At 48.8% G+C, this 20,852-nt stretch overlaps 2 protein-coding genes across 3 annotated transcripts; one reads left to right on the top strand and one right to left on the bottom strand.

Moving 5' to 3' along the window:
- The first annotated feature begins 46 nt into the window (after positions 1 to 46).
- ZNF319 (zinc finger protein 319) lies at positions 47 to 10,970 on the top strand. Of its 2 annotated transcripts, none has more exons than XM_066637557.1 (3): positions 47 to 169; positions 3,242 to 3,379; positions 4,676 to 10,970. In XM_066637557.1, exon 3 carries the CDS (start codon positions 4,926 to 4,928, stop codon positions 6,675 to 6,677), a length of 1,752 nt encoding a protein of 583 aa, XP_066493654.1. In that variant the 5' UTR covers positions 47 to 169; positions 3,242 to 3,379; positions 4,676 to 4,925; the 3' UTR covers positions 6,678 to 10,970. The 2 variants fall into 2 exon arrangements, with proteins under 2 accessions (XP_066493654.1, XP_066493655.1); XM_066637558.1 differs by lacking the exon at positions 47 to 169 and adding an exon at positions 342 to 429.
- A 2,759-nt stretch (positions 10,971 to 13,729) lies between these two features.
- Positions 13,730 to 20,520, bottom strand: SPMIP8 (sperm microtubule inner protein 8). The gene is made up of 7 exons (XM_066637785.1): positions 20,298 to 20,520; positions 18,836 to 18,897; positions 18,006 to 18,180; positions 16,094 to 16,155; positions 14,976 to 15,040; positions 14,855 to 14,887; positions 13,730 to 13,760 (listed from the first exon to the last, which is right to left on the bottom strand). The coding sequence occupies exons 1-7, from the start codon at positions 20,518 to 20,520 to the stop codon at positions 13,730 to 13,732; spliced, it is 651 nt and encodes a 216-aa protein (XP_066493882.1).
- Between the last annotated feature and the right edge of the window lie 332 nt (positions 20,521 to 20,852).

The following is a 20,852-nucleotide window of genomic DNA, read 5'->3' as shown; positions in this document are numbered from 1 at the left end:
GCGCCGCCCCTTCTCCTCCTCCTGTGCCCGCCGCTGCCGCCGCCCTCCCCCTCCTGCTCCAGGCGCCTCCGCTTCCTCCGACCGGCGCTGCTGCTCGCTGGTTGGCCGCTACGCGAGGCCGAGGATCGTGTGGGCCGGCCAGGCCGCAGGGCGTCCCCCGCGGGCTAAGGTAGGCGGAGGGGGCCGAGGAGGGCTTCACAAAGCGGCGCCGAGGCGCGGGCGGGCGGGCCCCGCGGGAGGGGCGGGCCGGGGACTTGTGGAGGCCGCGTTCACGTGAGCGGGGAGGCCCTGTGGGGGGGCTGCCTGGTGAGGAGGCCGCCCTGGGCGGCAGGCAGTGGCCCTCCTCACGCAGACCCTGTTCAGATCCCAAGCCTGTGCCTGTCTACTCGGAAAGTAAGCCCCATTACAGCCAATGGGGCTTACTCCCAGGTAAGAGTGGATAGGATGGCAGCCTTGCAGCCCCATCCTGTGCATGACTACTCAGAAGTAAGTCCCATTATAGTCAATGGGGCTTACTCCCACGTAAGTGTGCATAGGATTGCATCATGAGAGACCAATCCTATGCATGACCATTCAGAAGTAAGCTCCATTATAGTCAATGGGGCTTACTCCCAGGTAAGTGTGCATAGGATTGCAGCCTGAGAGCCCAATCCTAGCATGACTACTCAGAAGTAAGCTCCATTATAGTCAATGGAGCTTACTCCTAGAAAAGTGGGGATGGGACTACACCCTTAGAGCCCCATCTGTGTGTGTCTACTGAGAGCCGAGTTCCATTATGGTCAATGGCGCTTACTCCCAGGTAAATGTGGATAGGATTGCAGCCTTACAGCCCAATCCCATGCATGTCTACTCAGAGCTCTAAGTCCCATTATGGTCAGTAGAGCTTCCTCTCTGTGTCTAGGAAAGTGTGGCTAGGATGGCAGCGTTAAGAGCCCAATCCTGTGCATGACTACTCAGAAGTAAGTCCAACTGTAGTCAGTGAGGCTTATTCCCAGTTAACTGTGCGTTTGATGAGAGCCTTACAGCCCAATCCTATGCATGTCTACTCAGAAGTAAGTCCCATTATAGTTAATGGAGCTTACTCTCAGAAAAGTGTGGATATGTTTGCAGCCTCAGGGCCTTGGATGCAGAGCTCTGCTTCTGGGCTGCAGGGCCCATCCCTAGGTGAGGCAGCCCAGGTGGGAATGTGAGGGGCCGAGAGGGCAGCCTATGCCCAGCCAAGGCTTTGGCAAAGAAGCGGAACAGGTGGCCCAATGCCAAGTGGGGGGGGGGGGAGAGTAGCACTGCAGCCAGGTGTTCTTCTGCCCGCTTTAGCCTCCCCCAAAGGCAGATGTTCTTCTGTTCTGACTTGCAGGGGTCCAAGTTGGGATGGGAGCTGTCTCTGGCCTGGGCTTCAGTGGAACTTGCCTCTGGCTAAATATGCTTAGGATCCTGGTCAAATCTGGCTAAGCCTAAGGCAAAACTCCATAAAAACTTTCTCATTGAAATCTTATAAGAGGAAGCTGGGCTGGGCTACAGCATCCTTTCCAGCAATCTGTGTTGGATTGGGTTTGCTCCCTTCTCCACCCTTGGACACCCAAAGGTGCCTTCCCCACCCTTGACCCTCAGAGGTAACCTGCATGCTGACCAGGGCTGAGACTAACTGTAACCAGAGTACAAATGGATCCACCTGCCACAAATGTTTTGCCACACATCCACACCTGATGTGTGCTCAAGCACTCCTTGCTATCTAGCAGGATGACTTAGAAGAGGGTTGTTTGGTCCTCCATGTATCTGTGAATTCCCAACAGAATGGGAGAGGTGCAAAATTTCCAGCCCTGTTGTTTGTGGGAATGTCTCTTTGTTTCACCCCAAAGAATTACTAGTAGGAGTCAGACAGACATACAGATGTTCATCACCACATACAATTTGGGCTTGTTTAGTCTGTGGTGCACCGTTTGCAGAGTAATTCTCATTATCAGCTCATTTTTGTTGCTGCCATGCTTAAAATGAGCCATATGTTTAACCAGGGATGACAAGAAAAGGCTGTGGTCTTTGCTTGTGTTTTTATAAAAATGACAATCTGTCCGGCTTTGCTACCTCATTGACGTAATCTTTCTGTGTCTGCTTTTATCTTTTACACGCACACTTTTTATTTGCATGAAGTGTCCAAGAACAATCGGGAAATTGTGAGCACAATTTTTTGTGCCAGGCAGGATTGGCTGAGGCAAAAGCAGGTGCAGGAACAGCAGCTTGCCCCATCTGGATGAATCGGGTCTTTCCTTCACCTAGTTTTTGCAGAAATGCTGGCCCTTCTTGAGAGAAATGGTGTTTGAACTGTGCAAACAGTCCTTGGGTTTCAATCTCTAGACCAGTGTTTCTCAAACTGTGGGTCGGGATCCACTAGGTGGGCCGTAAGCCAATTTCAGATGGGTCCCCATTCATTCCAATATTTCATTTTTAATATATTAGACTTGATGCTGCCATGATATGTGACTGCATTTGGGGAAATGTTACAGACCTGTATTTCTAACAAGCTACTATGTATATTCTTTTAACAATAATAGTCAGTGGAACTTACTCCTGGTAAGTGCGGGTAGGATTGAGCTAGGATTAGACTCAAAGTGTTTGGAACTAATACTTGAGGTGCTGATGGCCACCAGCTGGGTTCAAGACCTTATATATTAGTTCTGAGCACTTTGACTATAGCCCAATGGAGAGGGTGCTGGGCTGTGGAACACAAGGTCAGAGGTTTGAATCCTGCCTTCACCAGCAGTGCAAAAAGCACTTTTGACTACAGGAGTTCCTATAGCCCAATAGAGAGAGTGCTGGGCTGTGGGGGTCGGAGGTTCAAATCCCGCCCTAGCCAGCAGTGCAAAAAAAGGGGTGGAGCTAGTGGGGGGAAAAAGGTGCCGGAACGCTGCTCTGGTGCGTTCTATTACAAAAAAAGCCCTGGGGTATAGTATATCTAGTCGTTGCAGAGTTTTGCAAGAGAGAGTTGTGGCCAGTGGAAGGTGCATTGTGAACCCGTAACTTTTCCTCCTCTGGAGCGGGCAGTAAGTTGATTGAGCCATGCTGAGGATATGCTGCATGTGTGTGTATGTGTATGTATTGCGCATGCATACACACACACACACACACACACACACACACACACACACGTGTGTGTGTGTGTGTGTGTATTTGTATATATACACACATATATGTATGTATTGCATTGGGAAATGCAGTTGAATGAGGTTTTGTTTCTTGGTCACAACAGGACAACACTGTTTGGAGTCTTAGGGGCAGAAATTGTATCCTGAAAATCTAGGACATTCTGGGAGTTCAACGGGATGCAGTCAGTGTCAGAAGAGTCTCTTCCACGCATGGCCACAAGTTACTGAATCCTGGCTTCAAGGTGTGTATCCCTGAGTAATCTGCATAAGAGACTGCTAACGAGGGATAAGATGTCTTCCTTCTGTCCATATCAGTTTTTTTTTCTCCACACCTTGTATATCTGCCACCCTCATGTGCCTAATTAGCAGACCTATTGCTTGTGCAGAGGTCCCAGATCTTCTCTGGCACTCAGCCTGGAAGCGAGTCCTCATAATCACCTTGGCTCATTGTCTGGAGTTGGCTTCACTTCCTCCATAGAGCCATCCTCTGGCTGGTTTTGTCTTCTCTTTCCAGGCACCTGAAACAGGAGAGTGATGAGGCCACTACTGATTTCACAGAAGCAGTAAGCACCATGACCCAAATTCTCTTTGTTGGGGTGTGCCAGAAACTAGCAGAAGGGGTCAAGCAGTGTGAATGCTCCTAGACAGTCTCTGGCATTCTTTGGATGAAAGGGAGAGGATCCATAAAGACACACGCTGATACAACCCATTGGCATTTTCCTCTATCAGTCTCACCATTGTATTTCTCTCCAAGCATCTCACGATGATGACCATTTTCCCTCAACTGACCATAAACTCAGCAGCAGCCAGTCAGATTGCCCTGACTTTGGTAGATGCTGGCTGCCTGGTAATTACTTCCAGTCCTGGCACCCGCAGGCTCAGGTCATGGGTTGCTGGGATTCTTCAGATCCTTCAGAAGCTTTGCAACAATTCATGGTGCTCAGTTGAATTTTCTGGTTTCCTGGCTGGGTGGGATTGTGTGTGCGCTTCCTGCCTGTCTCATCTGAACAGTGTCCGTTGAGTTTTCCAAGGGGCAGCTTTTTCAGTATTGTGTATTTCAGATCCATGAGAGAGAGGGTGGAGTGTTGTAGATCTGATGAGCTGTAAATGATGATATGGGGGAGTGCTTTTAATATGAGAAAGAACTGATTGAGAAATGACTTGCAGTCTAAAACTGGTGGTTCTTGCACCCAAATTAAAGCCGTGTTTTGGGGGATTGTGTCTATGCATCCAGCCGTCTGTGGTCAGGGGCTTGTTTGTGTGGTGTGGGGATGATAAATTATCAGCATTGCTCATTTCTTGATCCCAATTCATGTGCCTCCTTGGCTAGATAAGCAGTGGTCTGCCTGGACCTTGCCAGATGCAAGGGAGTGGCACCAGGATGCAGGTCTCTTGTACTCTTGTGTGCTTCCTGAGCCACCTGGTGGACCACTGTGAGACACAGGAAGCTGGACTAGATGGGCTTTTGGCCTAAATCAGTGAGGCTCTTCTTATGTTTTTATGACCTTGAATTTAATCCCGATTCTCTTACCTTGCAGGTACCTTTCATAAAGAACAACTGGGAACAAGGTGAAGGGCCTTTCTTAGTCTTTGTGATGCCCTAGGGATCTGCTGATGCTTGCCTGCCTTTGATGCCAGTTGCAGCTGGGAATTTCAAGACCCAGTGCTGTGAGCTTCTTGCCTCCCAGGTGTGGGATCACTGCTGCCCATTCAGATCTTCTTAATCGCTCTATCTTCATTGAGAAGCTGAAGCCCCTGTTGCGGAAACCACGATTCCTTTTCCCCAGCATGTCAGAAAGCTGGCAGCAGCCGCCCCCGCCCCCACAACAGCCACCACACCATGCTGGGACAGCTGCCCTCCCAGAACATCCCATCCCCTCGAGCGCTGTGGCGGAGAATCCTTTGGGCTGTGCTGTCTATGGCATTCTCCTCCAGCCGGAGCCCAGTAGCCTGCAACACCACCCACCTATCCCTGCTAGTGGTGGAGAGGCCTCACCCAAGTGTGGAGTGTGTGGTCATGACTTGGCACATCTCTCTAACCCACAGGAGCATCAGTGCCTGCAAGGGGGACATGACCGCTCCTTCCAGTGCACCCAGTGCTTGAAGATCTTCCACCAGGCCACAGATCTCCTGGAACACCAGTGCCTGCAGGTGGAACAGAAGCCCTTTGTCTGTGGGGTCTGCAAGATGGGCTTCTCCCTTCTCACTTCGCTGGCTCAGCACCACAATGTCCACAATGGCTGCGCAGCTGTCAAGTGCTCCATCTGTGAAAAGAGCTACAAGGCGGCGGCAGCTGTGGCAGCAGCATCCGAGGAGCCTGCCCCACCTCAGCAGCCAGCGGCCCTAAACAGAACTCCAGTGGAGAAGCCCTACAGCTGCTCCATCTGCCAGAAGCCCTTCAAGCACCTCTCAGAGCTGTCCCGGCATGAGCGGGTGCACACTGGAGAAAAGCCCTACAAGTGTAGCCTCTGTGATAAGAGTTTTAGCCAGTCTTCACACCTGGTGCACCACAAGCGCACCCATAGCGCTGAGCGGCCCTACAAATGCACAGTTTGTGAGAAGGCCTTCAAGCACCGCTCACACTTGGTGCGCCACATGTATGCCCACTCAGGCGAGGCACACCTTTTCCGCTGCAATGTCTGTGAACTGCACTTCAAGGAGTCATCGGAGCTGCTGCAGCACCCATGCACACCCAGTGGCGAGCGGCCCTTCCGCTGTAGCGCTTGCCACAAGGCCTTCCGGCGCCCCTCTGACCTCCGGCAGCACGAGCGCACGCACAGCACCGAGCGTCCTTTCCAGTGTGATCTCTGCCAGATGAGCTTCAAGCAGCAGTATGCGCTCATGCGCCACCGTCGTACCCACAAGACAGTTGGCGCCACAACTTCCACGGAGCAGGAGCCACAGCCGCAGGCGCCCCCCTTCAAGTGTTCCTTGTGCGAGAAGGGTTTTGTCCAGCCAGCCCACCTGCTCTATCACCAGCACGTCCACGGCATCGAGAACCTCTTCAAGTGCAACGCTTGCCAGAAGGGCTTCAGCCAGTCATCCGAGCTGCTGCGCCACCGCTGCGTCCAGACTGCTGAGCGACCCTTCAAATGTGCAGCTTGCAGCAAGGCATACAAGCGGGCCTCTGCCTTGCAGAAGCACCAGCTGGCCTCGCACTGCGCTGAGAAGCCCCTCCGCTGCACCCTCTGTGAGCGGCGCTTCTTCTCCTCCTCCGAGTTTGTGCAACACCGTTGCGACCCTGCCCGGGAGCGGCCCCTCAAGTGCCCAGATTGCCAGAAGCGTTTCAAGTACGCATCAGACTTGCAGCGCCACCGGCGGGTCCACACCGGGGAGAAGCCGTACAAGTGTCCAGCTTGTGAGAAGGCCTTCAAGCAGCGAGAGCACCTGAACAAGCACCATGGAGTCCACACGCGGGAGCAGCACTACAAGTGCTTGTGGTGTGGAGAGCGCTTCCTGGATCTGGGCCTGCTGCAGGAGCACAGTGCACAGCACACCTCTACTGAGAGCGCATACCAAGTGGCGCCCTGCCTGCCTTGAGCACCTCCCCTTTCTGGCACAAGGGTTGTACCAGCCCCCTCCCCCCACTAATACTCTTCAGGTGCTGGACAGGCTGCTGGTCTTGCTAGAGACTTTGTGTCTTCATCTTCACACTCCAGGAGGTGTGGCGATAAGAGTGGGGTGGGGTGAGATGGAACAGAGCTGGCAACAGCAAGCGGTGCTTCTCTGGGGCTCAGTGACCAGGGAAGTGTTCTGCTCTTGCCCTCTGTGCAGCAAATGCAGTCTGAGAACTAGCTGTGACCCAGGAGTGCGTGGCTGTTCCAGGAGGGGTTTCTGTTTTCAAGGCCCTTTCCTCTTCAGGCTGAATCTGAATGGATGTTCCCAAAGCCTGCGAACCAGATTCAGCAACCCCCCCCCCCCCACTGTGATTCTTCAGAGTGTCTGCAGCATGAGGAAGCGGGTGCCTAGAAAAGTTTCACCATTCTGCATCTCTGTTGCTTGCAGCTGTCGGGGCAGGGCTGGGAAGGCTGATGGCAGATAGTCTCCAGGATAGTCCCCTTCCCAGGCACATGCGAGTGGTTGTGTCGCATCAGTTCATTTCAGTGGTACAGCCATGAGACATGTTTTCGGGGAGCCTCTCCCTGCCATTGGTGTTCAGAATCATTAGGACTGGAGTCTCTGAGTTCACTCCCAGACTCCAGCTCTTTCTCAAGGGGGTGCGAGCTGGATTTTCTTGTTGGAACCAAGGCAGAGCGAAAGCAGACAGGAGGAAGGCTGTGAGGCCATGTGACTAGGACTTGAAAATTAGAGCAGCTCTCATCCATCGATCCTGTTTTCTCCCCTCTTCCCACTTTTATTAGAGATCTTTCTCTGTGTAACTTCTGAGAAATCTGGAATGGCAGGACAGGTTCTTGTTTACATACAGTTTATGAATTCCTCCAGAAAGAGAATTCAAGGCATACTGCTAGATCTTCTGCCCTCGGACTGTGACATTTTGAAGCACCATTTCTTATTTTGAAGGGGTCATCAGTGAAATAAACCAGACTTGTAGGGTGCTGAGCACTTGCAAATGCAAACATCTTCTAGGACAGTTCTGTGTGACTTTATTTATTGTGCTTGCACACCCTTCAGGCGGCTGCAGCAGATGCAGCAAGAGTCATCTTAAAGGGCAGCCCTAAAAAAACCAGAGTGTCTCCCATTTCTTGTGAGACCCATGGGAAAAGCAAGTTTTCAATCTGGATCCATTTTTTTTAGCCAGCTGCTCCAAAATTCATTTCCAGGAGAGGCAGCTCATACTCCGGTGGGCCTGCCTGCCTGCCTGCCAGGAGGGACAAGAGACTGAGCTGCTTTGTCTGTCTGCCCCATGTCGGACCTGCTGGTATGACCTTGGTCTTTCCTGGCATCTCAAATGTATAGAACTAACTTTTACGGAGTTTGTCTTCATTATTTTTCATATTGCTTTTTTAAAAAGCAGTTTAATATTAATTAAAAGTCCATGTAGCTCAATCGGATGCAGTTCAGGATCCTTTAAAAATTCCAGGATTGGTGAATTTTAAAAGGTTCCATGTTGCATTGCTGCCTGTGATGCTGTGCAGTAAACTCAGCCTGTGGTCTTGAGTACAGAAGTTCATGTTGCTATGGAATAGGGAAGGTGTGAGGTGACCAGAAATGGGCTCCAGAATGGGACTGAGTGCCTTTGTAGCACGTTATGACCGGGTGGGTCCTCTCCTTCAATGTCTCAGGGCAGGGAGTTTTTAGAGGAAAGAGCCCTCTATGCCCAGTTTGCCCTGGGCTTTTCTTAATGGAAGGGGAATTTACTTTTGAACAGTGTTTCTTTTTGTACGATAACTTTCGATCTTGTTTTTAAGATCTAGAGATCTTTCTGCTTTTCAAGAAATCTTTAGAGGGAGGTAAGAAATGCGCTTCCCCAAGACGCAGTCTTGGGACCTGCCTTCTCAGTAAGCTGTGCAACTGTAATGGAAGCCCTGCACGATTGACAGAGGTTGTTCTGTGGTAGTAAGAGGGCAGGCATCGGACACCATGTCTCTGTTACCAGAGACACCAGTCTCTGTTAGTTTCTCCTGCTTGGGGAGGATGTCATCGCCAAGTGCTCTGGATAACAACCAGTTGCACAACAACCAAAAGGCTTCTGTGCAGCAAAGAAAAATCTTGCAGAGAATATGGCTTGGAATTGGTGCTTTTTAACTTGTTCATAAATGGTCTAGAGCAGTGGTCTTTAACCTTTTTTGTGCCCTGACCTCCCCCACCCCGAAAAAAGTATGAGAATGGAGACCCATCGCCAATCCTGCCCCCTCCTGGGACCCAATCTGCCCACCCTGCTCCATTTCCCCCTACCTCCTGTATCTTCACAACCCTGTTGAGGCAGCAGCCTCAGCAGGACCAGTCTTAAGAGCTGCGGGGCAAGACAGTGAGATGAGGCTGTGAAGGATTTTTTCTAGAACTCATTTTTGATAAGGCAGTACTATTGGGATTGGATCTGAACGCTCTCTAGCACAGGCTTTAAAAGGTTGCCACGACTCCTCCGAATGAGGCTTTGTGACCCCATTGGCGTCACAACCCATAGGTTGAAGAATACTGAACTGGAATTAGGGGTAAACAGCAAGGTGGCCAAGTTTGCAGATGATGCTCAGCATTGACCAGGGTAATAAAAACCAGAGCAGATGGTGAAGAGCTCCAGAAGTGTCTCTCCATACTGGGTACATGGGCAGCCTGATGGTAAACAAGGTTCACCATATCTGTGTAAGGCGGTACAAACTGGTGCAGAAAAGTCCTAATATCCCATATGCGTTGCTGGGTTCTGATGTGTAGTAACTAACCAGTGGTGATGAATAACTTCATGGAAGTGTCACCCCAAGGTGTGACAGCAGCCAAGAGGGCAAATTCTAAGCTAGAAGTAATTAGAAAAGGGAGCAGGAACAAGACTGCCAGAATTGTAACACCCCCATCCAGATCCCCGGCACGGTTCTGGTCACTACACCTTAAGGAGGAAATCGCTGAACTGAAAAGGATTCAGAATGGGCAACCGAAATAATCAGAGGCTGGAACACCTTCCTTACAAGGAAAGCCTACAGTGTTTGAATTTCTTTTGCTTAGAGCAGGGTGCCCAAACCCCTGCCCAGGGCCACATGCGGCCCTCGTGACCTCTGAATGCGGCCCTCACGGAGCGCCCAGTCTCCAGTGAACCTCTGGCCCTCCAAGTATTTGTTGGAGGCCGCACTGGCCCAATGCAACTGCTCTCAGCATGAGGGCAACTGTTTGACCTCGTGTGAGCTGTGGAATGAGGGCTTCCTCCATTGCTTGCTGTTTCACGTCTGTGAAGCAGTAGCAGCAGCAAAGGAAAGGCCAGCCTTGCTTTGTGCAAGGCCTTTTATAGGCGTCGAACTATTGCAAGACCTTCATTCATTCGTATAAGCATCTTTAATATAGTCATTTATGTAAACTTATGTAAATTTATTCAAATTTGAAACGTAAATTCTTTTTTCCCCCCAGCCCCTGACACAGTGTCAGATGATGTGGCCCTTCTGCCAAAAACTTTGGACACCCCTGGCTTAGAGAAAAGGCAATTAAGGGGAGATGTGATTGAGACTTCCCAGTGCTACATGGTGTGGCAGGGGGGAGCACCGTTTTCCCTCGCACAATACTAGAACCAGGCGAAATTGAGTGCTGGGAGATTTAAGACAAAAAAGGAGGGGCTACTTCATACAGTGCATAATTGGAATTGTTCATTGCAAGGTGTTGTGATGATTACTGAAGGGGCTTGAACAGAATCCTGAGGGATCACAGGGCTATTGCTGGCACTAGTCACAATGGCTGTGCTGTCCCCAGATCAGGAGCACTCTGCCTCTGAAAACGCTTTGCAGTGGAGGGGGGAAATACCTTTCTGTCCTGCTTGTGGACTTCCCAGAGGCAGCTAGTGGGCCATTCAAGGAAGAAGCAGGTTACTGGTCTGGATAAGGCTGTATCCTGATCCATTGTGTCTATTCTTATGTTCCTGGCAGAACCTGGGTGCTGAAGGAAGGACTGAGCAGGGACCTAGCACCCTTGTACCTCTCACTGCAAGGTGAACTGTGCCTCTCTCAAGCAGCCGAGTACTGTATACAAAACCAAGCCCTTGTACCCAAAGAGGTACAGCTGGAGAACCTTTCTTTAGAAGCACATCTTCAGAATTCTCAGACCCAGTTGGACTAGGCTGCCAGTGGAACAGTGGAGTCAATAAATGAAGTCTAAATTACTCTTTTAATAGAAAACATTCCAGGCAAAAATTATTTTATTTTTCACATTTTTTTATACTCCCTTTGTCCAAGGAGCTCAGAGTCATGCACATAGTTCATCTCCTCTTTTTGTCCTCACAACAACCCTGTGAGGTAGGGGAGGCTGAGAGACAGTGTCGGGCCCAAGGTCACCCAGGAAGCTTCATGACTGAGCAGGGATTTGGACAAGGTCTGTCCAGCTGTCTAACCTATGATACTGGCTGGCCAATGACTGTGGTGGTAGTTGTAGTGTCAAGTCTTGAGGGCCAGGGCTTACATTTGTGCAGAAGAGGTTTTAAATGTCCAGAAGCTGCTCCTGTTGGCAGCTCCCAGGTCTAGCAGGGGTGGAGATGCACTTCCCCTTCCTCCTCCTCCTGCTGTGCAGCAGAGCCAAGCATAGTTCACAGAAAGGGGAGAGTGTGTGCCGTTGGCCCTCTTACAAGTTTCCTGCATATTTGTGAGGAGACACCTTGTTGCCCCACCACCCCCTTGACTGATGTCAGCCCTTTTCAGAAGTGGAACTTCTGGACTCCAGCAGCCAGAACTGAAAAGGCATCTTCTCAAGGTGAGAAGGTACCCCCAGTGAGCATCACAGCAGCTTGGCCCATAAAGGGGAAAGGAAATGAGTGCTTCCTCTTGGCAATGAAGCTCACTAGGATTTCACTTCAGTGTGCACTTGCATGGAGTAGATCCAGTTGAACACAGGGCTTACTTCTGAGTAAACATGCATAGGTTTGCACTGTAATGATCTTGGATCCATTGGTCTCTCAGCCTAATTGAACACGAAGCAGTTTACACAACAAAATAATGGAGACAATTTCCCTATCCCACAGGGGCCTCACAATCTAAAAAAGATGCATGAGACATCAGCAAACAGCCTGTGGGAGAGATGCTATGCTGGGGTGAAGAGGGATAGTTGCACTTTCTGAGTTGCACTCTCCCTGCTAAATGTACGAGGAGGAGCATCACTTGAAAAATACCTCTTGGCCCAATTAGTGGGTTATCCTGACAACAACCTTGTGAGGTAGCCGAGGCTGCAGTGGCCCTGAGTTTCTCTGGTGTAGTTTGGCTGAATATTTGAACTGGAAGCTCAACACTCAGCACTATATAACGCCACTGTCACAACAAGTACAGGTCTTGTGTGTAGGTACATATTCACACATACAGCTTTTTGTATGATCTATCAAAGCAATGTACAAGAACATAAAAACATCAAAAATGCAAAGTAAAATCCACATCGCACAGCAATAGATCAGCAATGGAGAATGAATTAAACGTGCATAAAATCGATTTGGCAAGATGTTAAAAGCCAATTTAAACAGAAACATTTTCCACTTCTGTTGAAAAGCAAGTAAGGAGGAGACCACCCTTTAACTGATTACAGTGCTACTGCTGTCCAGACCCTGGGAATTCTTGCCAGCGGTGGCGGCACAAAGAGCAAAACCTTTGGGGATTAGACAAAGTCAAATTGGAAATGAGGTTTTAAATAAATAAATTGGAATTTTAGCACCACACATCAGCCAAGGTTTTTGATACCTCAGGTACCTGCAGTGGACAGAAGCATTGAAGCTTACATTAAGAACATGGGAGGGAACTCCCTGCATCATTGCAACCAAATCAACACTGTTACTGGTCCCCTGTTCAACTTCCATTGCCAGTCAAGTACTTCCCTCTCTTGCTCACAACCTGGCTGAGGTGGCATAGCAGCTCTTGCTGCAGGATGGGATGGATTGCTGCAGTTGTGGATTGCCAAGGGTTGGACTCAATATTGTGGGCTTCTTCCACCTCTGATTCTGTTATCCTGTCACCTTCTTGCCTTGCGGTGTGCAAAGTCATCCTGTGCTAGTGTTTTCTTGGCTTTTTGCAAAGCTGGTGATTTTGACTAGAAAACCCTTTTAAGATTTGAGTCAAGGGGCTACCTGGCCTTGAGGTGGACTTTTGTGTTGAGTCTGCACAGTATGACAGCAAGGCCTTTGCCACCAAACCACCAGGGCTGTCAGTCCCAGAGGGGGCAGAAAAAGAGATGTTTCAGCCACCCCCTGCTCCTCTCTCCTGCTGCTGGAGTCTTAAGAGCTTATTTGAACACCCAGCATGCGGCTGTCACTTTCAGAGGGCGTAAAGCACTTCAGCATATTATCTCTATGTAACCTTTACAACAGCCCTGTAGAGGTACACAAGTATTCTTATCCCTATACTGCTGATAGGGAGGACTAGGGTGAGAGGGAGGGGCTTGCTGAAGGCCGCCCAGTGCGTTACCATTATTACTGAGAATATTTATACCACTTTTCAACAAATACGTTGCATGGCAGAGGTAAGTTCTGAACAGGGGAAGTCCTGATAGCTTAGTGTCCTAACCACTGTACTGCATTAGCTTCCTTAGTGTGCTCTAAAAGCACATAGATAAATGTCCCTACCCCTGGAACTCTACCTTTTGATGTTGCTGTCACAGAAGCTCTGGATGGACCCTCAGGTTACAGGCCCTGATGAGCGCAAAGCATTAAAGATGACCAATTCTATGGTGTCAGAAGAGGCATGAATGCTCTGCTCAGCATTGACTGGCCAGCCACCTCTGAGCAGTGAGCCAGATCACCGTGTCATCAACGGGGTTGACAGGTCACCTGCTTTGATGCTGAGGCCATTAGCATCTTCTCCCCATTGCTCCACTTCTGCTTTCAAAATGCCTGTTTTACTGGGCTAGGAAATGCTTTGTCTGCTGCAACCCCCGTTGCAGAGGCAGCAGATAGTCTTTATTCTTTCTGGATGTTCGAACACCGCAGGAGATTTGCTCAACTCTCAGTGCGTTTTCCTGCTTCCTGGTTCCTAGCGCCAGGGCTGGAGGTAGTGAGACCGGCTAGAAAGGAAGAGAAGACATCATTGGAAGGGTGTGAAGCTTACTGGCTAAAAGCCTCTCATTGTATCTTTTGCCAAAAAGGAAAAAAAAAAATTCATGGAAGAATGAGGACCCGCCTTGTTTTCTTATTCTTGCCAGCATCAGGAGGCTCTTCTAAGACAAGGTCAGGCAGATCTAAACATCAGCAGGGCAGAGCTGCTGGGGGATCACGGCCATGTTGGAGATTATATGAGAGAAGAGTTAATTTTACAAGAGGGAGATGAGGCAGTCAGTGGGAAGTATCCCCAACTCTCTATTTTGAAGTTCGTAGACTTGTGTATAAGTCTAGAAATTTTAGTCTTAAAATTTGCCCTAAAAACCTGGGCCTGTTTATCCACATGAGCTCCTTGAAGGACATTCCAAGGCCCTCATTCATGGCCTAGGAGTGGATCCAGCCAGAATGGTTGAGCGAAGACCTGAATGGAGCTCCTTCTGGGACAGAGATATGGCTGGGTAAAATCAGACAGAATTATCTAATTCAAAGAGAGCCATGAATCCCGAAGTTTTATACATGCATGGGTCATAGCAAATTTTGTAACTTTAAGCTCAAAACCTGCCCTCGACTTATTCACAAGATTGACTAATAGACCAGTATATATGGTGCTGTTACTTTCTCTGCAGGCCTGACATCTGTGAGTCTAACGAAAGAAGAATGAGCACAAGCGCGTGCATGCAGGCAGCAGAGGAGACAAAAGCTTGTGACTGCCACTTCCCATGTTTGCCCCTTCCCAAGCAGAATGAGACCCTGAGACCTCAGCACAACAAAGGGATGGCCCTTTCCAACATCGTGTTCTGACCCCCAACCCCCAAACATTGCAGGAGAGGACTACCAGGTGACAAAGCATCTCAGAAGCCTGAAGGCTAACCCCTTGGCTAGCTTAAAATCAGCTGGAGCCTACAAGAGCCAGTTCAGACTCGATCAAAGTCAGGCCCACGGAAGATGTACTCCTGGTGAACTGGGGATCTGGTCCACTAGGAGCACAGCTTGCTGCCAACCTTCCATATGCAAGTGTTCCTTTCTCTTCCACTGAATTGGAGCCATTGGGGAGAGTTACCTGTGTGCTGATCCAAAGCTCCTGTATGTATTGCTGCAACAAAACAAAATCACAGTATGATTTAGGTGGAAAGGGGGGAAGCTGAATCCAAAAGAAGTCACTCACATATGGGTATACTCACACGGTGTTGTAAGGGATGGGCTTTGGTCCGTATCTGTCCAGGCTGGGGTTCTGATTGAGGCAGTACTGGCATGAAACAGTGCAGAAAGGAGAAAGAGCTTGGTATGTTTAGCCTGAAGAAGACTAAGGGGAGATATAAGAGCCACCTTCTATTATATGGGCTGTCACACAGGAGAAGGAACGGACTTTCTCTCTGAAGCTCCTGAGTGCAGGACTAGAGCCAATGGGTTGAAACTACAGAGAATAAGACTGAGGTAGGTACCAGGGAAAATTTCCTAACTGTAACAGCACTAGCACTGGAACAGTCTGCCTGGCAAACTCCTTTGCTGGAGGATTCCAAGTAGAGGCTGGATGGCTGCCTGTCAGGAATGCAGTTGCCTGCATTGAGCAGGGGGGTGGACTAGATGACCTTTAAAGCGCCTACCAACTCTAGTATTCTATGATTCTGTCATACTTTCAGCGACAACCTTCACCTTCCACATAAATGTCAATCTGATGCCAAAGAATCATCCAAATGTCACAAATCTTACATTTCTGGAAACATCTCACTGGTATTTTTGGCGCTTAACAGAGAGGTCAGCAATGTGCTGACCACAGGAGTTGAACTTTTCTGTGTCCTCAAAAATAACCACAAGTGCATTAGTAGCCCTTCCTGGGTTGGGATGGTGATCTAAACTGTGTTTGTGACTGAGAGTCGGAACCAGGCCATGATATTTACTCAAGGCTGACTAATGTTGAATGAAATGATGTGATCTCATTGATACAACTTTGGAATCTAGGACTCAGTTATTGCACCACCAAATTTTCTGTAAAGGGACATTTTCTAAGAAGGAAGATGGTTGAGGAAACCTAGACTGTAACAGATACTGTTGGAGTTTCACGTAGTGACCCTTTTCTCTTGATGCTATGGAGTTCAGATGTGGTTGGATAACAGCCAAGATTGCTTACTTACCAAGGGCATTCTTTGGTGCACTTTGCATGCTCTGAAAGCACAAGACTGGAGACCCTAACTACTAAAGTGCCTTCTTTAGGCTAAAACAGGGGCTCCAAGGTGTGCAGCTCAGAGCAGCCCTGCCTCTCCAAACATGCACATACATCTTGTAGAAATGGATTTCTTACCCGCCAGGTCTGGGTGACATCTGGTTTTAAGTACCGCACAGCATAACAGCTGAACCCAAGAACTGCAAGAGAAGCAAAGAAGACTGTTTAGGGCAGTGATTTTCAACCTTTTTCATCCCATAGCACACTAACAAGGCGCAAAATTTGTCAAGGCACACCATGCTGTCAGTGGAGGGCTCACACCCTCCAATAACCTACTAATAAATGATCCTCCCCCTGAACTCCTGCAGCACACCTGCGGACCATTTACAGCACACCAGTGTGGCATGGCACAGTGGCACAATGGCTGGTATAGTAACTTTTAGAGGCAAGAACTCTGACATCAGCAGGAAAGCTCAGATGCTGTGTCTGAAACTTTGTTTCAAAAGGATCTTACCTAAGAAGTAGCATCGGGCTCATCAGGAGGAAACTGAGAAATCTGCCTGGGGCATAAGTTAATTGCCATCATCTTTCCCAAGGGTTACATGAGAGACAGTATGTAGCTTACATTACATTTAGGCAGGGCTTTTCAAACTGGGGCGTTGCAACGGCCCAGCCTGTGGGCCCTGGCCTCTGCCCCCTTAAGGGGCGGGGGCTGCAAGGAGGTAGGGAGGAGGCAGCTTTCGCGAAACTGGAGGTGGTGCGCAATCGCTCCACTTTCACTTCTAAAGCATCAGGGAGCCCTGCAGACAGTTGCGCAGGGCTCCCCGCACCCCTGGGAGGCTTCAGGAGGCTCTGGTAAGTACAGCCAAGCCCCTGTAGTCCCCTGAGCGGTGTGATCCTGGGGATCATGACGCTGCCTTCCCCCCACCCCTGCTGCCTCCCCCGCACCCCCACAAGAACTTAAAGCAGTTTTCAAATTCCCGGAGAGTTTGAAAACCACTGCATTAAGGCTACAATCGCATGCAAATTTACCAGAGAATAAGTTCTATTGAACACAGCCGGACTTACTTCTGAATAAACATGCATAGGTTAGCAAACTGGGATATGGGATTTTAAAAAATCTGGAATTAAAAAAAAAATTCCAAATATGTTTTAAGATGATTGCAACTCATTCCAAGAGTTTGGGATGAATGGGATTTGTAAATCATCATAATCAACAACAACAGTAACTTTCAACAAAAAAGTTCACAAAGCAGTTTACAAGCAAAGTCAAATAATTAAATGGCTCCCTGTAAAAAAAAAAAAAAAAAAAAGGACTCACACAATCTAAAAAGATGCAGAAGAACACTAGCAAACAGCCACTAGGAAAGACACTGAGCTGGAGTGAAAAGGGACAGTTACTCTCCCTCTGCTAAATCTAAGAGGAGCACCACTTGAAAAAATGCCTCTTGCTGTTAGCAGAAGATAAGTTTCAAAGTAGAACTAAGCAGCACTTAGAGAAGGAAACTTGAACGAAGATGTTAGAAGTTTTTTTGGTGCAGTCTTAAGGGGTGCAGCTTCAAAAGTGATTTTCATGAGAACCTCTTGCACTTGTATACCACAACATCACTAGCTATAAGTACCTCTAGGGTGCCTCTCCCAGCCTATGCCATATGCACAGGCTTGGAGAAAAAGCTGGTGATGGGAGCTGGTTTAGAGAATGCCTCTTCACTGTCCCATCTGGGAACATTTTGAGTGGATGCACCATTTTGACCATTTTGGACCTGTGAACTTGTCACCTGGACATGACTTTGGATGAGACAAAACTTTCTTTAGAATGTTCCAGGGTCCAGTGGGATCCCAACTCAAACAAAAGCTGGAAACCTTCTTGAGGAGCGAATTGAGATAGGATACCCTGAAGTGAGACCCTGAGATCCAGTGAGGCAGCCAAGAGATCCACTGGAGCAGCCAAAAGCCACTATCCCATGTTGCAAACAGCTGGGAAGAGTTTGCCACCCAAGCAGTGACTGTGGCATCCCTTTCTGAGAGTTGAAAGGATGCTGCTGCCTACCATTTTTGTTCAAACTGGGGAGCTTGAATTCTCCAGCAGTGGAGACAAAGCGAGACCAGTCATCCATAGCATGTGTGTAGCTGGGCCACTCCTCCTGATTGGTGCTGGGCAGAAGAGGCGCCATCTTCCCAGCTCGGTATTTTTCAGTCAGCGACTTGCCCAACTCCGTCATCCCCTAAAGCAGTGATGCAAAGGCAAGTGACTGTTAATACATGGTAACCCTGTGGCCACAGGGATTCACAGAAGAGATTCCAACACTCATTTGAGAGGTCTCTTCTATGGTTTAAGGTAGGATGCCCCCAGTTCCAGTTCTGGGAAGAGATGTGTGTCTCTGAGTAAGAAAAAGATCATCACACCATCTTTCCCATGGTGTCCTTCACACTTTCAGAGGATATGGAATGCTGTGGCAGCATCAGAAAAAAAAAAAAAAAGATGAGAGGACACTAAGGGGCACAAAAAATTACAAGGTGAGGGGACTTTGTCCCATGTTAGATTTTTGAAAAGACAAATAATAATGGCGTATTTCACATTAATGCTCCCAACTGAACCTATGGAGAATTGCTCTGAGTAATTCAAAGTGGAGATTCTGTAGATTGCCATAGGACAGCAGTGGGGGGGCCATGTTCAGAATGCAAACATGACTGAATTCAGCTTCCTCCCACTGCAGCCATGCACCTGGGATTAGGGGAACTGCTTCCTGCTTCGTTTCTGGGCTAGCTTGAATCTAATTTTGCTTCTGTTTGTACCTTTGCAAATACAGAGGTGGGAATATTTGACCAGACCCAGAGGGTGGCAGCAGCAGGCCTGGAGGGTGGGTAGAAGTGACTCACCAGGGATGGGAAGCGCTGGGCAGGGGCTCCAGCCAGGGTGAATGTTCCGTTTGCAAAGTGGTCTTGAGGGAAAGATAAACAAGAGAGGTTAACAAGGGATGTGAAGGCAGGGCCTAGGAGAGGGGGGTAAAGGGGGTAATTTGTACCCGGGCCCAGGGTCTAAAGGGGGGCCAGAAGCCAAAGAAGGGGACCAGAAATTTCCTGGGATCTGACATTTTCCTATCTACTCAGACTTGTTGCCCGTACAGGATGCTGGGGACACTACTGATGCCACATGGTTGGGTAGACCTGGGCTCCTAAGACTCTTCTAAGCTGTCTGTACCCTCCCCTCACCCTGCTTTGTCCCTCCCTGCTCCAATTCTGCTTGCCCATCACCACCCTCCCCTCCTGTGTTTCACCCCTCCCCCTTTGCAAAGGGGCCCAAAAGAAACTGTACCCCCAGATAAAATCCCTCGCAGAGGCCCTGCGTGAAAGTCTCCTTACCTTTGCCTGGGGGATGAAGTTATATATTGGAGGAAATGCCCCCCCAGCAGAATCCTAGCTCTCAGTTTATGCAACTTTCTAGTCCAGTGGTTCCCAAACTGGGTTGGGATCCACTGGTGGTTCACGACCTAATTTTTTGCTGGGTCCCATAGCAGCTGAGCAGCCCCTCCAGTGAAAACACAGGTGATGGAAAGAACAGGTAACTAATTGCCCCAAGCCCTAAGGCTCTTCAAAAATCATATAGCTGCTAATTGCCCTGCAAAGAGCTCAGCGCCTTGCAAACCGAGCTCCTGCTGTTGTAAATACAGAGAGATAAATATCTAAGCATCTTTTTTGGGGTTATTGTTATCCATAAATAAGAAAATAATGACTTTCTAGATCTCCTTTTTAAAAGTCTCATAAACCTATGTGGGTCCTGATAGAGGTCATTTTAAAAAGTGGGTCCCAGTGCTAAAAAGTTTCATGTCATTTTAGAAAAAAATATTTAAAAATATGTGGGTGGTACTGATAATGTTCAAGTTCAATCAAGAGAACTTTGAAGGTCAAAAAATAAGGGATGAGAGTTAAACTTTCTTCAGATTAAGATAAATAATGAACACAGGACATTCAAGTACAATACTTCATGCAGAACTCTCGGTTCCTTGTGGGACAGACTCTCAAAGTCCCAAATATAGCCAGATCATCTCTTGTGCCAGGCTGAGGTTGGCCCAGCTGGGTCTGCATTATCTACTCTGCCAAGCAGCAGTTCTCCCAGGGCTTCAGACCAGAGTCCTCCCTAACCTCACCTGGAGATGCTGCCAAAGATGGAACCTGCCCCCTTCTGTGTGCAGCGCATGTGCTCTGCCTCTGAGCATGGCATGCATGGTGAGAAGCCCCTCCCCCCACTCCTCAAGGCCAGTCCACTTTGCACAGTGCCACAAAGGGGGAAAAAACTGGTTGGTTTAGTGTTCAATATCAGTCAGCTGGCCATGCCCCTTACCTTTGGAGCACAGGGTTGTCGTCCTGCAGTGCTCATTGGTGAGTTTGCTGGCGACCGTGTCCATGTCCATTTTCCTTAATGTTGGCAGGAATGGATGGTAGATGCTGTCCTTCACTGCAGCTAACATGGTTCTCCTGGGCTCCACTGGAATGAGAACGGCTGGGGCAGCATAGATGGGACAAGCATCTTCAGGCCATGGGACCAAATCAATCATCTGAGCCATTGCTGCAAAATCAACTGGGCCAAAGAAGATAAATGTTACATTTTCCATTCCCCTCCTTATGTGTCTCTTCTCATCCCTTAAGCTCACACATGCTGAGTTCAACCTCAGCAGGTCAAGGGCAATTGCATCCCTTGGCTCTGGAGAAACCCTGCCACAAAGACCCACATTCTGTGGAACTTCAAGCTTATAAAATACAGAGCAGCAATAAAACACATCCATAAAAAATAAAAAAAAACCAGCAGAACATCCAGTACTAAAATGAAAGAAGAGGAGGGATGGCTGAGGCAGGTAGGAAGATGCAGGTGATGGCCCCCCCCCTTCAAAGCAATACC

The sequence above is a fragment of the Tiliqua scincoides genome, chromosome 9 (genome assembly GCF_035046505.1).
Source record: "Tiliqua scincoides isolate rTilSci1 chromosome 9, rTilSci1.hap2, whole genome shotgun sequence".
Lineage (NCBI taxonomy): Eukaryota > Metazoa > Chordata > Lepidosauria > Squamata > Scincidae > Tiliqua > Tiliqua scincoides.
This window is presented reverse-complemented; position numbering and strand designations above follow the sequence as displayed.

What these genes read in the sequence shown, in the direction of transcription:
- ZNF319 (XM_066637557.1), top strand. Translation starts at nt 4,926, where the DNA reads ATGTCAGAAAGCTGGCAGCAGCCGCCCCCGCCCCCACAACAGCCACCA.
- SPMIP8 (XM_066637785.1), bottom strand. Translation starts at nt 20,520, where the DNA reads ATGGCTCAGATGATTGATTTGGTCCCATGGCCTGAAGATGCTTGTCCC. An exon ending in CCCCAGTTTGAACAAAAATG is followed by an intron (nt 16,156 to 18,005) that starts GTAGGCAGCAGC and finishes CTTCTCTTGCAG; the next exon opens with TTCTTGGGTTCAGCTGTTAT. An exon ending in CCCATCCCTTACAACACCGT is followed by an intron (nt 14,888 to 14,975) that starts GTGAGTATACCC and finishes GTTTTGTTGCAG; the next exon opens with CAATACATACAGGAGCTTTG.